Here is a 12,573-nt window from a genome sequence, read left to right on the forward strand (position 1 = left end):
GCATGGGTCCTTTTAGATCTTTCCAAATCAAACGAGAAGCACGCAAGCAGCGCGTCCAAACTGCGGAAAAACGAACCACCACAAGACTGCTAATAAAAGCAAAGAGGAGCGGCAAAAGGGGGGCCTCCGACCCCTCTCATCATTGTTCCAACGCTCTCCGTAGTCCCTGGTCGCAACACACCCGCCCCACCTTCTCTCTCCCCTCTGTTCTTTCCCTTCGCCTTCCTTTCTTGCTTTCTTTTCGTACGAATCTCTCCTTCATGTCTGAGTCGCGAGAATGGAGGAAGGGGAGGAGAGTTTGCGCGACAGAAGTGGAGAAATTTCGCTCCTTCCTTTGCTTGACATGAGAAGCGGAGTTTCCGGAAACAGCAGCGCCTGATGGGCTTTCCGGTTCGCTGCTGCTTGTCGTGAAGACGATTCCTTCTTGGTTCTCTCGATTGGCGTGGGAAAGTACGGAGCTTGTTAGTGGGGGGTGATTGGAGGAAGTAAAGGGAGGTCTTTGCTGCTGCTTCTTGTCCTTTTGTTAGGGTGTCGAAGTGTTTAAAGGTGCTTCTTTGTGGAGCCCTGGAGGTCTCTTAGGCCTTTTTTCCCCCCCCCTTCTCCATGAAAGATATGGCGGAAGGAGGAGGGGCCAAGGTTCGAGTGGTTCGGTGCCCCAAGTGCGAGAAGCTTCTCCCCGAGCTCCCGAATTTCTCTGTTTACCGATGCGGTGGTTGCGATGCCACTCTTCAAGGTATATCACGAGCTTTCCCCGGTCTCTTCTTCTCCCATTTGCTCGTTTTCGGTAAATTTCTGGTGATTTAACGGAGAATTGATGTTTTTCTCAAGAAATGTTCATTTTTGTTAGAACGAAGTCCCATTTTTGGTGAAAAATGATTTTGATTAGAAAAAAAAGTTTGAACCTTCTTAGCAAGACTGGGTCTTTATCTTGTAAGCGTTAGTTTAGCAATATGGACAGAGTCGAGTAAGGCTTTTTTTTTTTTTTTTTTTTTGATAAGCTTGTGCAGCAAAGAAACAAACTCCGGTATCGGAAGCTTCTTCGGAGAAATCTGATGGAGAAACGTTCGGCTATATGGAGGTCACGGAGAGTGCTGATGAGAAGAAGGGGGCGGTTTTCGGCACAAGCTTGGGGACCGATTGTAAGGGCGATCGAGCTGATTTCAGGAGGGAGGAGATATTCGTTCAAGACAAAGGGGCAATTTCTCACAGTCATTCTGCCTCTGGAAGTGAACATGGTGTTGTCTCGAAGGAATCCGACACCTCAAGAATAGATGGTCATCCCAAAGAGAGCAAAACAGAGGGCAGAGATTATAAATATCGGCGCGAATCTAAAGCACGAGTCAGCAATTTCGCTCTCAATGTGAATGAGTTGATTAAATCAGGCATGGAAGGCGAAGGAGAAACCAAACCACCAGCTGAACGCAACAATGGGCATCACAGAGCTCAGCAAGCACAAGTCCAGAAGGGTGAGGAGAGGGGCAGAGCACCCAGGGCTCCAACGAATGGTCCTTATCCTGATGAAGGCCCATCCAACCACTGCTGGGATCCAAGATATAGGTATGGTGATGGTGAGCGTGATGGCACGCAGAATAAAGCTTCCTACCACGATCAAGGCCGAGAGGAGCTTCTGAGATTGCTTGATGAATTGAGAGATCAGGTGCAAAGGACCTGTGAGGTCACAGACAAGCAAAATGCAACTGCTCCTCCTGTAAACCGGATGACAACTTCAACTTCTTATGGCCATCGGGGTGCTTGGTTCCATGAAAGCTCTGCGTCATTGAACAGAAATGCTTCTCAGCGTTCTTCATTTTTGAGCACAAAGAATATGGACATGCCAAACTTTCATTCTACTATGCCTGCACAGAACGATGTTCCTGGATATGGGCAGCCACTAACACATGGAAGAGCTCCCTTTCACCCACCTGGTCACTACCCTCAAAGGCAATTTGACACTTATCCTTATGGACAGTTCAATCCTGATCCTGCCATCCCTTGTCATCATGATGATTTTTACCATCGGCCTGCATGCTCGTGTCCACATTGCTACCACAGACAATTCTCGCTGCCTGTGCCATGCCCAGCTGCCATCTTCGGTCATCAGGAGGTTCCCTATCATGTAAACAATCAAGGATTCTGCCCCATGGATGGTCCCTCGATTTTTGGTGGAAGATATAATTCAAGAGTTGCAAATGCTCCTTTGCATTCGTGTGAGTCACAAACCCACCAGAGAACCATTTTCAGTAAGAAGGTTGGACAATCTTGCCATCCCATAGCTGGTGCTGCCCCCTTTGCTGTTTGTTATAATTGTTTTGAATTGCTGCAGCTACCCAAAAAATCTTTGCTGGTGGAGAAGAGTCAGTTTAAGCTGCGGTGTGGGTCTTGCTCTAAGGTAGTCTCGGTAAAGCTTGATGGAAGTAGACTCGTTGCTTCCTTCCCTGCACCAAACTCACATGCATCATCGGTAAAAAATAGTGATAGCTCAAGCAATGGTGTCCAGTCTACAGATGAGAAGATCCTTATGCCTTACAGTTTTGATGTTTTTGATCATGGTTTTGTAGAAAAAGAAATTGGTTTGAATTGTAGTGATCCAGAGAAGATGCAAGGGCTGTCCTCATCCTCGAGTATGTCTGGGCATGTGGAGAGCCCAGAAAGTGTGAGTTCTCATAAAGATGTTCCCAGCTCTGCAGAGATTCCCCTAGAAGCTGCAGTGACTTCACATGCTCCAAGTTTACCACTTCGTGAGCATTTTGGATACGCATTGTCTGATCAAGTAGTTGATGGGCCTGGAAAGGGAAGCAGGAGTCAACGCTCTGATCAAGAGAGGAGCATATCCTTAAATGGAAATTTTAAGCAAAAGTCGGTAAAAGATGTGCCAGTGGCAACTGAGGTGGATTTGTCTTCTGATGAGTACCCAACTGCTGGTTTGTCTCAAGATTCTTGGGACATGATAAGCAAAGATGAAGTTCAGCCTAAAGTTGTTAAGGGTGGTGACTCATTCCTTGCTGGCTTTATAAAGAAGAGCTTTAGAGATTTCTCTCGGTTCAATCAATCCTTGGGGCACGGTAGAGCTAAAGTTTCAATTAATGGTCATCCTATTCCTGATCGATTAGTTAAGAAGGCTGAAAAGCAAGCTGGGCCAGTCTATCCTGGTGACTATTGGTAAGACATCTGTCAATATCCATGACTTGCATTCTCTTGTAAGTGTTTAATGATTCATGCATCTAAATTTACTTGACTAAATAAAGTCTCACTAATTTATGATTGGTAAGATGGCTAGGATATAGTTAAAAACATATTGTATCAATTATGTTTTGTAATTTTTGGGTATTTTAACATAATATAAGGTGACAAACATCGATATGTTTAAATGCGGGTTGCCAAGAAAACAAGCCATAACTGTTGAGATATGAGATTTGGAAAATAGCATCCTCAGATTGCAACCACTAAGATCCATAATTGTGCTTGGAACTCATACTTTGAAAATGGAAAATATAGATGAAATCACTAGTATTCAGGGTTTGTGATCAAAATATGTCTAAAACAGTCAGATATAGGGTTGAGTGGCAAATACTGATTTCAAGCCCTATATAGTCCGTTAATTTAAAAAAATAGAACATTTTGAAAAAAACATTTGAATATCACGTGAAATTTGGATTATGTGCTATGTAATTGGTCAATATGTGCCAGTTGACATGAATAGCATTGTAGCAAAAATTAACTATGTTACTGGAAGATTGAATACATTTTCTCCATCAAGAAAAAAGGCATTACTGAAGTATAGATGTAATGTCTTGGTGTGAGACTTAGCACCTGTAATGTTTTTGACTGGTAATCAGCATATGCTGCATATCCAACTATGCTTTAATGTCGAGACAACTACTTAGGGTGTGGATTGCTGAACTTGCTGGTCATGTAATTGCTCCCCAGATTGATGCAGCAATGTTTTATGGCATGCGTGATGCATCTGAAGTTGCTGGTTGATATTAAATCTTTATGTTAAGGTTCCTTGACACAAGCTCCTGCTTTGAGTCATTATAATTTTTTAAAATATTTTATTCATGTTTTCCCTGCCTTCTTATTCAGGTATGACTACCGTGCTGGATTCTGGGGTGCAATGGGGAATTCATGTCTTGGCATAATTCCTGTAAGAGAACTCAACATGCATGCATGCATGCATATTAATAATTCTCTAAGCATTCCATTACAAGCCCTTTTGATGAAAAATTCTGTTCTGCAGCCATTTATTGAAGAGTTCAATTATCCTATGCCTAAAAATTGTGCTGGTGGCAATACCGGTGTTCTTGTTAACGGGAGAGAACTTCATCAGAAAGATTTGGATTTGCTTGCTGGTCGGGGACTCCCAACTACTGCAGGTCAATCTTATATAATTGAGATTTCTGGAAAAGTTTGGGATGAATCTTCCGGTGAAGAGCTAGATAGTCTTGGCAAGCTTGCACCAACGTGAGTATCCGTAGCTCTTGTTGGCTTAATTAAGTTATTCACACTGTTCTTTAGTTTATTGTGTGATAATTATATTGGAAGCATAATTAACAGTAGTTAGTAATTCATTTCTTTGTGTCTTGCCAATCTTTTCATGCTTGGAATTAGTTCCTACTTGTCTAATAATATGATCAACCCTACAAAAAGACTACTTCTATTGTGAGTTGGTTGCTAACTGGAATATCATAGAAGATGTTCAGAGGAAATATTAATGGGAATGCTCAAGCAATTAGGATGGACCTGGAATACCTGATATGCATGTCATTGCTCATTTCCTCTCCTTGGTGTGTGTGCGCGCGCGCGCGCTGCACGACAAGTCCCTGCTTGCTGCCTTTTTTTGTGTGATGTGGGAAAGAGAATGTTCGCCTGCCATAGACTGTTAACAGCCTTGTAGCGGTCACCTGCTTGCATGTTCCACCGAGCCCTTCTCTTTTTCCCAAATCAGGTTGCAGTTCTGCTTTATTAAGGCCTTATCTTGGTGGAATAAGACTTAAGTTGCTGCCTGTTTATATCTCTATGTGTTATCAATTAAATATTATGGTAGCATATCAAAATTAGGTATTCACTACTAATGAACTAATTGAGGTGTCACTTTATTGTACTTCAAGTGCTTTGGAGATATTTTTTTTATTGCAAACCACTTATATGTTTACCAACATTTTGTACTGCATGGAGATGTATGCATGCGTTTTAATCACTTACATATTGAACAGGGTTGAGAAAGTGAAACATGGGTTTGGCATGCGGGTTCCAAGAGTCTATCGGGAGGTACAATCTTGATGGTGACAGCCAGTATATAATCCACAAGGGTATGAATCCTTGCAGATGCATGGGACAGCATCTTGAGTTTGTGTAGTTCTGGAGATTGATTAAGATGATTTCGATGATACATCTTAATATGAAGCTACCAGAAGTCTTTCTGGATACCATTATTTCTAGATCTGGCATTTTCTGATTCTCAGCACTTGCTTGATCTATTAAATCCTTTTCAATTTTGCTTTTTTATTTTTTTGATTTTTTGGCTAAATTTGTTTGTGCTTTCTTTATGAAACATCGACGTCAAAGTAGTTTGGTTGTGATAGTATTCATAAGCGTGCATTTGTTGTATCTATGTTTATCATCAATTTGGGTTGTGGAGATGTTGATGAGATCTGAACTGAGCTTTCTAATGCAAAATAGAATTTAGTTCCTTGGAGATGTATCCTACCATCACCGTAATTTAAGTTAAAGCTTGATCTTGTTTTCTTTTCTCACACTCTGTAAACAGGTTTGCCTTTTAACCATAACAACTTTTAGATTTTTTTATATATATTATGAAAAATGTGATCTTCCAGCATTAGGAGTCCAAGTCCTACTCCCAAGCAAGCAACCTAGTAAAATCAATACCAAGATCTCTCTAAAAAACATTTTTGAAGGCTTTGATTTGAAGCCCTTTTGTCTCTATAACACGCTACAACTTTGTCTCCCAGTCATATGTCTGGATAAATCTTCATACATATATAAAGCTCTATGCTATATCATTGCTCTGGCCAAGTATGGTGGAGGATGGATGTTCTGTTTGCATGTTGTCTTCCACCATTACCTCAAGCTACCCTTCTAGGGCATATATACTTGAGTGCACCAATCTCTTTCTACTTTCTTATACCCAAGATTCTTCTCGAACAAAGAAACGGGTTTTCACCCCAATTCCTCAAAGCTTTTTCGCTAGGTTTCCATAAACTTGGGGTGCTCAAAAACCTAAATTTATCTGGTACTAGATGAAGCGATTAAGCATTCTGTTTATACAGGATGAGCACAACAAGTAGGGGGTTGGTATTGAATCATGAGATGGCATAAAATTTCGATTTTATTGGATGGATTTTTCCCCCCATCTTTTCTGCAGGGCCTGACTGTGACCTTAAACACGTTTTAATGTTCTGTTTTGATGGGGAATTTGTGATCATAGATGAAATGCAGTCCAGAGCTTCCCTTCGGCAAGAAGGCAATCATCTGAGAAAAAGAAGGCAGACAAATGTAACTTGATGGAACTCAAGTTCCTGGACTGCTTTTACTCAATCAATTTATATTCAGATGCTAACGCAAGGGAGGATAATTTAATCATATTTTATCTGGACTCATGATATATTTTGCAGATTGGCTGGTACTTGGTGCCAAATTCTGTTCGGAGCCACAGGTTTTGTTTCAATTTAATATCATGGTCGCAAAAATGCTCTGCCACAACAAACTGCGAAACAAGAGAGTAAATTTCTTCTGTAAAATTGCTCTGTATATTTGATAGTTTTATATCAAGGTTCGACGATAAAAGTAAAGACGAGATAGCTCATGTTATAGAAATTGCCCATTCAGGCATTCACTGCTAAATATCAAATGGTTATAGGCTTAGCATTTGTGCCCACCTGGATGATGATGTTCTGTTTTTGTGCCAGCATCATGAGAACCGCAGAATTTGTACTTTATGAAAAGTTGGGCAGAAACTGGGCTCCAATGCATGGTTGCATGTGGCCAGGGCGAATTGGGGGAATCTCAGTAAACCATGAGTGAAAAGATTGGAACTTTAGTAGGAAAACAGTAGGACAGGTAATCCTACTCCAGATCTGTCGGCTTTGGCTTCTCTTTGGGTCCCCTGTTCTGATTCCTGAAGTACTGCTTTTTGTTTGAGTTAATGGGTTCCTGCTGTAATGCCGATTTGATGTTCTCCACTGTTCAGGCTTTTTTCACTTTGTGTTTTATGGGTGTGCGTGTGTATGGATGAGAACAAGTATCCCTGCATGCAATGTATCGGATTGAAATTTGTCCAGTTCTTTTTTTTTTCAGAAAATAAAAGGCCCTCTGCAGCGTGATTAAACTGATGGGTAAAATACAGTAGCAAATGGAGGGATAAGTCTATTCTATTAAATTGTGTGAGAATGTTTTTATTCTGATTTGAAAGGATACGCAAGTTGGAAGTTTTTTTCTTCGGAGATTTCAGAAGTATTCCTATACCACCATTTTCTGTTCCAGTTCACTCCGCAAACAAAATAAAAAGTATCAAAGTTTTCCCAGCTTCATCGGACTCATTTGAGAGGTTGCATAGGAAAGTGTCATATTTTAAAATAATTTATATTTGGTTGAGCACCTATTTTTTTTGAAAAAAAAATGTATAAAATATATTTTATATTTTTAATAAAGAAATTTTTTTTAACCTATTCTATTAAAAAACTTAAGGGCACTTTTGAAAAAAAAAAATACTCCATTTTATAGACGGTGAGAATTGAATTTTTTCATATCTCATATAGTTTATTTTTTGCTATAAAATATAAAAATCTTATTCTCAAACTTCCTCATCTCTCTACATGGCATTTCTCCATTTTTTTTATTGACCATGCTTTCCACCGCCTTTGTCCCGCTAACCAAACGAGTCATGCTTTCCATCGCTTGCATTAAAAAACTTTGTGAACAGCAAGTTAGGAGTGAGGGATTTGGTTATACCCATTCTTTTTGCCCGAAGTCTTAGTCAAGTTCTGAAATGGAAAATTGGCAAGCTCCGATGTATTTAGCTAACCTAAACCTGTGATGCAGTCGGCCAACCTAATATATAGATGGGATATCGCTTGGTTTACCATTCACTCAATAAAGACTTGCAGGTTCAGCCGACCAGATTCCTCGGCTTTCTGGCCATCCTGAATGCTGGCCTAGTCCAAATTAAAGCGGGCCTTTTGGGCCTGAATTTTGTGCGACGCTTTAATGTGCTCGAGAGAGGACTTACTGATGCTGAATTTGTGGTTTCTGCCATCGATGGCTGACCCAAGACAGCAGCAGCCCAACTACCGCATTGATAGCAACAATCAATTGTGTGGATGCGGTCTGCTCCTCTTGGCTAATCCTCGGCCTGCATTTCACTCGTTCCAGCAATCATTGAAGTAGGAAGGGAGATTCTACGGGCCCAGTTCTCTTTCCAATTTCCTCATGTGGAGGTGGGAGACTTTCTACCAACTTCTTAGAATAATGGCACTGCTTTTGATCTAAAGAAACTATGGGGATAACCACTACATCTTTATATGTGTATAGGTTGTAGCCTAGATTATGCTCATGAAATTGCACGGTTCGGCAGCTTAGGCCTGATAACTTGTCACAAAGTTGAGCTTTCACGTTGGCTGTCCTCATATTTTGTGACTTTTTTATCAACACAAATAGATGGTTGGCACTGGGGAATTGGTTCGGTCTTGAAGTTTTGAGAGACAACTGACCTAAATGGTTTGGTCACCCGTGCTTTCGGATGCGATTGTTTGCAACATTTTTTTGGGTGAACGAAACATGGAGATAGATGACAAAAATATAAACCAACAAGTCCATCCAATAGGGAGAGAGAAAGTAGAAACTAGAAGGAGCTTTGATTTCCTTGCTGGCTGCTGATGGGAGTTGTTTGTCAGGTATATAATATAATCGCAGAAATAAAGTTTTCTTAAAACCAAAATCAGGTAAGGGTTGATCTTTTACCCATGCATTACGTCCATCACATCCAAAAGTGACGTATTAATGGTATGAAAATTTTACCTCCCACGATGGCAAAAGAAAAAGAAATATCTTATATAACATAGGATGAACAAAATTTAAATTATTGAACAGGGGCAACGTTCTTCAGCACAGTTCTTCCAATGGAATAATTATCACGGTATTTTTAATAAATTCTTTTTGTCCATGCAGACATATAAGTTTTTTTTTTTTTTGTGGTCTTTATTATAGATTAGTTCGACTACATACCCTGTGGCTGTGAAAGCGTGATAAGGTCCGGAATAGGTCTCATGTATCCTGTCTAACAGGTTTTAAGAGAGAGGAATAAGTGAGGGATATATATCTATTTTGGTCAAATCTGTTTATCTTACGAATAGCAACTTCAAGGGAGGAGGACCCGGATAACATTATACCGAGAATAAGGTCCTCTCATACTTCTGTGTCTTTCTATTGCACAAAGAAAAATATCCACAGTTCAAGAGCTATTACAACGAAGAAAGAAACCCCGGCCAAATGAAACATAGGAATGGATGCTCAGAAGAAAATAAACTTCGATGGAATTGTTGCCACCTGCCTTGCAACTTCTGATATGCACGTACCGAACGTGAGACCATAAATGTAACGCATGCTTCTGCCTTTTAACAAGCGAAAGCCTACAAGAAATGCATGTTTACCTAACGTACTTGTATATGAACGAATTGCTTCACACGCATGATGCCTTTGGTGCATGGGGGAAGTGCCAATTAAGCTTGTGCTCTCCCATCCTTGCAGGGACTTCCATAAATTCAATGCTTGTCGCGACACCGAGACGTATCTTGTGAAGTGAGACGTACAACAACAGGTTTGGCTTTTCCTAATTAACACCTGAAATGTGGTTCAAATTCAATAGCTGCAATTTTTGATCCAACTCTCAAGACATAACCTGAAGTTGCAAGAACTTGATGCATGATGCATGCTTCTTTCGCTACCTAGCATGAATATGCTAAATGTAATAACCCAGAACCTCACCCAAAATGGCTAACCCGAAGATATTACTTAGATTCCTTGATCTAGTATAAGTAACCAAGATTTATCCAGCGAATAACCGATATGGGACTAAACACATGCCTGCACGGATCCTCAAATACTCCCCTCGTTCAAGGCTTAATGTCCTCGTCAGGCTAAGATTCAAATCCATTCAAATTTATTCACTAGTACCACGATCGGTCCGTGGTCAGCCCTAATGGAACGTACTGCAGTGTCTCATAATCCACATGTACACGGCTGAAATACCACTAGATCAAAGAGGAACAGGTGCTGTAGTGTAGGCAAAGCAAAGAAAGAGGCCATACAGCGAAAGATTCCTTTAAATAGCTCATCACGAGAAGTAGTCCTTTGGTTCTAGATTTGTTGGTCTTCCTTCCCAGATTCCCTTTCCCGGGCTTCCCTGACTCGCTCGGACACCTCGCTCAAACACCTACTTCCAGATTAGATGGACGTTACCCCCTGCCCCCTCGGGGGGATATCCGGTCCATAAATGGACCTGTCACCGAAATGGGATCTGTATATGGAACGTCTACAGAGACTGGAAGGGATGCCGTGTGCTATGGAACAGGATCCGCGCCTGTCCAGGTCGAGATCCAAAGCCATCACCTATAGGGGGCCCATTCCTTTTCCATATCCAGTTGGAGTTCGAGCTTCAGTAATAATAAATCCTAATCCATCAGTGCCGTAGATAAATGGGTCATTAGAAGGATTTACTCGGGAAAGCTTTTTCAACTAGGTGATACATGTTCAGATATTATTTTTATGTTAAAAGTCATCCGATAAAAGTTTGACTTTAAGGCAGATATAATCGGATCAAATTTAACCCACTTTAAAACTCATTTTTATAGAGGAAATCCACGCTTCAAAGCTTAAGTTAAAAAAGTGGTCAAGCCAAGAAGAATCGGGTGGGAACATTCGACTTCATCGGTGGTTTTGGAATCAATCTTTCTAGAGTAGTCTCCCGACCGAAATCGACAATTGACATAGGGAAAGATCTCTTCGATAGAATAGATCCGAAGGGACCATTTCTCCTCGAGTCTCCCGAAAAACGAAGGTCGAAATCCCTCTCTTTCTCACCCCGGGGAAGACCACTTTTATCGTATATAAACAACAAGTAATTTCCTTCCCTGATTCGCTCGGACACCTCGCTCAAACACCTACTTCCAGATTAGATGGACGTTACCCCCCTGCCCCCTCGGGGGGATATCCGGTCCATAAATGGACCTGTCACCTGGGAATTGGTCGTTACCCCCCTTCGGCCTGTGGCCTCGTCCCCCTCAGGGGGATTTACTTATTCGCGCACACATGCGCGCTGTAATGACACAAGGTGTCATTTTAAGGTATCACTTTATAGACGAAATCGCGCTATAACGCGATTTCTTCACTCCAATGAGGAATCATCCACAAACGAGCTTTACCCTATCTTAAAGCTCGTTTTTTATTAGAATATTGAGGGTTTTTTTGTGGGGGTACCCCCCCTTTTTTCAAAATATCCTCAATCTATAGATTCAATGTTATGGTATTATACCCCCCTTCGGCCTCCGGCCTCGTCCCCCTCGGGGGGAGTTGTTTGTTCCGAAGTTTCTCCGATCGGAGTTGTGTCGGAGAAACTTCCTTCCCTATCCCTATAGTTTATAGTCCGTTTCCCCCCTTCGGCCTGCGGCCTCGTCCCCCTCGGGGGGATTTCCGGTGAATAAGTCTACCTAGAAGGGGGGAAGTGCTTTCTGCGCGGGTGCGTGGGAAGCACTTCATTCTTCAATTTATTCCCCCTGTGAGGGGGGGTAACTCCGGAGTGAAAGAGGTAACTACGTTACCACTTTCACGTAGGAGTGGGGGGGGAGTTCGCCTAAGTAGTTATATCCCCCTGAAGGGGATATAACCTTAGGCTCATCCCCTTCGGTATAACACCTTCGGTGTTATACCTACGGGGCCCTCAGATTTGAAACCCTTCGGGTTTCTAATCTTCGGCTTCGGGAAAAGAAACCCTCCGGGTTTCTTATCCCTCGTCCCTTATAACACTCCTACGTGAAAGTGGTAACTCCGTTACCTCTTTCACTCCTCTAGAACACGGAATTTCAGAATTCCGTGTTCCGTTCGCTAGGTTAGTTAGGAGCTCGCTAACTAACCTAGCTCACTCCCTTCCCCGCGTGAGGGTTAATGAAGAATGAATGAGTTCCCATATCTTTCCTTACCGGAAAGTCAAAGATCCCCTATTTCATTCTCCCGAAAAACGAAGGTCGAAATCCCTCTCTTTCTCACCCCGGGGAAGACCACTTTTATCGTATATAAACAACAAGTAATTTCCTTCCCTGACTCGCTCGGACACCTCGCTCAAACACCTACTTCCAGATTAGATGGACGTTACCCCCCTGCCCCCTCGGGGGGATATCCGGTCCATAAATGGACCTGTCACCTGGGAATTGGTCGTTACCCCCCTTCGGCCTGTGGCCTCGTCCCCCTCAGGGGGATTTACTTATTCGCGCACACATGCGCGCTGTAATGACACAAGGTGTCATTTTAAGGTATCACTTTATAGACGAAATCGCGCTATAACGC

At 41.9% G+C, this 12,573-nt stretch overlaps 1 protein-coding gene across 3 annotated transcripts; it reads left to right on the forward strand.

The window, feature by feature from the left end:
- Window positions 1-24: 24 nt before the first annotated feature.
- LOC103702944 (uncharacterized) lies at window positions 25-5,695 on the forward strand. Of its 3 annotated transcripts, XM_008785598.6 has the most exons (6): window positions 63-733; window positions 999-2,248; window positions 2,324-3,159; window positions 4,084-4,144; window positions 4,238-4,461; window positions 5,214-5,695. In XM_008785598.6, exons 1-6 carry the CDS (start codon window positions 604-606, stop codon window positions 5,278-5,280), a joined length of 2,568 nt encoding a protein of 855 aa, XP_008783820.3. In that variant the 5' UTR covers window positions 63-603; the 3' UTR covers window positions 5,281-5,695. The 3 variants fall into 3 exon arrangements, with proteins under 3 accessions (XP_008783818.3, XP_017697291.3, XP_008783820.3); XM_008785596.6 differs by having other exon boundaries at window positions 25-733; window positions 999-3,159; XM_017841802.5 differs by having other exon boundaries at window positions 45-733; window positions 1,008-3,159.
- Window positions 5,696-12,573: the final 6,878 nt, after the last annotated feature.

This window comes from Phoenix dactylifera, chromosome 5 (genome assembly GCF_051530095.1).
Source record: "Phoenix dactylifera cultivar Ajwa chromosome 5, Ajwa_hap1_PhDact_Kaust_v1.1, whole genome shotgun sequence".
NCBI lineage: Eukaryota > Viridiplantae > Streptophyta > Magnoliopsida > Arecales > Arecaceae > Phoenix > Phoenix dactylifera.